The 3,486-nt window shown below is 38.3% G+C and overlaps 2 protein-coding genes across 5 annotated transcripts in view; one reads left to right on the top strand and one right to left on the bottom strand.

Annotated features, from left to right (window-relative positions):
* Nucleotides 1–1,432, top strand: part of LOC103521053 (calpain-7-like) — a 4,420-nt gene extending 2,988 nt beyond the window's left edge. Inside the window, exons 2-3 of the mRNA XM_017448692.2 lie at nt 139–374; nt 655–1,432. Coding sequence (XP_017304181.1) covers nt 139–374; nt 655–799 — 381 coding nt within the window. The 3' untranslated portion in view covers nt 800–1,432. The remainder of the gene's footprint in view (nt 1–138; nt 375–654) is intronic.
* A 269-nt stretch (nt 1,433–1,701) lies between these two features.
* The window catches only part of LOC103521051 (actin-related protein 10-like), a 12,627-nt gene continuing 10,842 nt past the window's right edge, over nt 1,702–3,486 (bottom strand). For all 4 annotated transcript variants that reach the window (XM_017448694.2, XM_008486154.3, XM_017448693.2 and 1 more), the window contains one exon: nt 1,702–2,170. In XM_017448694.2, coding sequence (XP_017304183.1) covers nt 1,856–2,170 — 315 coding nt within the window. In that variant the 3' untranslated portion in view covers nt 1,702–1,855. The remainder of the gene's footprint in view (nt 2,171–3,486) is intronic.

Genomic DNA, 3,486 nt, shown 5'->3' on the forward strand with positions numbered 1-3,486 from the left:
AAAAAAAAAAAAAAAAAGGGCCCGATTGAAAAACTTTTTCTTTACCTTGTAAAGGTTCCCTATATGAAAGGGAAATAAAAAAAAAAAAAAAAAAAAAAAAAAAAAGTCACAGGCTTCACAATTTTTTCTCGGTTTCAGATCTCCGGCGAATGGAAAGGTATCACCGCGGGTGGATGTCCCAATTATCCGGCCACCTATCCTAACAACCCCCGCTACCAAGTGACCCTAGACTCCCGTCAGAGTATGGACAATACCCTACTCGTATTTCTCAAGGGACCGAAGCAGTATTCCCTTGGCGTCAAGATAAGTTGTGTCAGGCTGGATGACGAAACTGCCACGGCTCCGTTCAAGACGAAAGACTCGGGAGCGTACAGGTGAGAAACTGGGAGGGTCCTGGGTTCGAATCCCCGAATCGATCTCTTTTTTTGTTCAAACCTGCCTTGGTAGCGTAGTGGTCAAGATGCTCGCGTGGTAAACTGGAGGGTATGAATCTCATTTATATGAGAGTTTTGAGGGACTTTCTCTCTCCTCATTTATTTGGGAATTTAGTTTGTCAAAAAACCTTAGCTTTTACAGTGACGTTAAACTCATGTCTAAGAAATCGAGTGACAAGAAACCAAGTTATTTCTAATAACTTTTTTTTTGCCAATACAGATCAGGATTTGTCGCGGTAGAAATGGATAATCTCCCCTCAGGTACGTACGAGATCATGCCATCCACATTTTCACCTCAACAGGAAGGCCCTTTCTTTCTGGAACTCAAAAGCTCCTGCAGTATCACCATCTCTCGAATTAGATAGCCTAAAGCTGTGAAAAGTGTGACACGGTCACCTGTACCAACCTTGAATTCTAAGGGGCATAGCCGAAAGGGCTGCTCTTTTGGACATCTAAAGCTCACAGCTTCAAATCCCATTTCGAACCCCCAGATCTTGTGGTCGTGGGTTCAATGCCAGCCGAGGCATAGAATTTTACCCACAGTATTGTTTGAGAATTTGACCTCAATAATTGTAGCAGCCTACTGCTGGGGTAAGGGATTCTTTAGACCTATTTGACCAGTATAAATAAGCAATACTACTTATAATTAATTTATTTAGCAAATCAAATTTGGCTTGAACGCTGTTTGGTATAATTTATGTATGTTACGTGGGAATCGAACCCATCTCTAGAATAGGCCAACCACATTTGTATCACTATGTCACACAGGCTCATGTCTTGGTTGTATGTTTGACTAGAACCTCAAATCACCTAATCACTGTTTCATCTCAACTATCCACTATCTACCCTATCAACTCATTATTTTATATGTATCACAATATTTCTGTTCTTTCATTAATCTTATAGTAGTCAAACTGCAAGTATGTATCTTACTATCAACTTATATGAAATCATTTAAAGATAAATATTTTTAAATAAAATGCAACTTTAACTCTTTACTTAGCAGTTTGATTATTTAATTTAATTTCCTGATGTCCACCTATAGTATATAAGCTACAAGCTGAAATAAAAAACCAGATTTATATTTTTTAATATATTTTATTGAGTATAGTATACGTTTTTTTAAGGTTTCACAATAACGCTATTATAAAAGGACTGTGAGTTGTGTGGGTGATTACAAAATAAGGAATAATTCCTAACTACAGAACACATTACAAAATAAGAAATAATAGGTAGGTACCCTACAAAACACCAAATAATTAAAAGGGGGTGCCTCTTTATTAATGTGTGTATTAAACAATATTTTATACTGTGGGAAACTGGTGAATGGAGATATAATGAGTGATGGTTACTTTAGAATACAATATGGATTAAAACAAAAAGTTTCATATAGCTTTTGTGTATAAGACTTGCTAATGTCGTTATCCAGATGGCAGATTGACACTAAGGTTACACCAATCAGGAATAACATTATTGTTAAGGTATGCATCTTTCTGTATAGCTCTCTTGTTATAAGACTCGGTAGCAGCAAATATTGCTCCACCCAACCAGGCAACATAGTTCTCTTTGGCAGGAAACTCATGGAATTTGAAATTCTTTATGAACAACTTGTCTTTGTAAGGAGGTGACTCTATGAGAGTTCTCAGCTCCTGTAAGAGTCGGTACTTCAGTCCTGGAGTCATGGCAGTGCCTCCTGTCAGTAGAATATTCTCCGCTAAAGGTTTCTTCATATCTCTCCCGGTTTCTTTTGAATCAAGAATTCCAACCCCAGTAAATTCGAGATAATATTCCCTAATCATCCACATCCTACCAATTGCCTTATAAGCTATATCCACATGGGTTAATTGCATGGACCATACGGTGTGATCATAGTGTTCCCTTATACGTCTACTGTTTATTCCTCGATATCAATGCGGGTTAGAACAATAGAATCAGGAGGCAATGGATGACACCTGCAGCAATTTCAGGAATCGTTGTGGTCAAATGGGACTAATTCATGGATGAAGATATAAGTCCAACCTCGTACGGAGTTCCACACCCGGGACAATAGTATTCTACCAATCTGGGTATTTAACTTCCTCTGGGGAAAAGGGTAGAGTAAAGTCTCGGTATTTTGTCGTACCTTAGGTCTTCTATTTCTTTTTACTCAACTTGTTCCTTTAGGAGTTCGATCTGGTCACACTATTCCTGAAGATCGTCTCTATTGTCCACAACAGGATCTGTAACCCTCCGTTCATTGTGGTTCATAGCCATAAAACTAGTTAAGGTTGGGGTTTCCAAAGTAATTTAGAGTTCACACTTTCTGCGGGGTGTCGTTTATTTCGATGCATTAAACTACTTTAGTTTCTACGGTCTACTGGACATACCGAATAACTAACTCAAATATGCCTTTTATTAAGAAGTTCATAAAACAATGTTCAGGTTTTTTCTGTTCTCTCTATCAACAACATCTTAGACATGAATCGGGGGTTTGTCATCCTCCTTATGTGACCGGTTCCAGATAAGTTTGTGATACTCATAATAGCAACAACATACATGGTACGTGTGAACCATAGTAATACAATGGGGATCCCCAGTTGTGTCCTAATCAAGATCTATGATCCGTATAAGTCTTCGGTGAAACAATGGACAAATGCTCCCACAAGGACACGATACACGTACCTTCTCTAGATAGAGATACTCCCCAGTCTCTACAACTTAGTAGTGTAATCTTCAAAATGACTACTACTTTTAGTTTCGAATCTCTTAGGTCTGGGAATTATAACAATGTCATCTTCTGTACACTTTTGGAAAGGCTATCGTAATATCTTTCTGTTATATTCCACAACGAGAACAAAACACTGATGGTACCTCTCTTCACACGACTTTATCGACCGGTTCTTTAGGTCTAGTTGTTATAGGGTGTCACCAAAATACATAGGGACTTTTTACCTTTCTTTTAGGACACAGACCTGTATAGGCTGCTCTGACGGAACTTCAAAACAAACTTAATCTGGACCTGTACAATTTGTAACGGTGATATTATAACCTAAGGATTTTGACTCACACACCG

This window comes from Diaphorina citri, unplaced genomic scaffold (genome assembly GCF_000475195.1).
Source record: "Diaphorina citri unplaced genomic scaffold, Diaci psyllid genome assembly version 1.1 scaffold4445, whole genome shotgun sequence".
Taxonomy (NCBI): Eukaryota; Metazoa; Arthropoda; class Insecta; order Hemiptera; family Psyllidae; genus Diaphorina; species Diaphorina citri.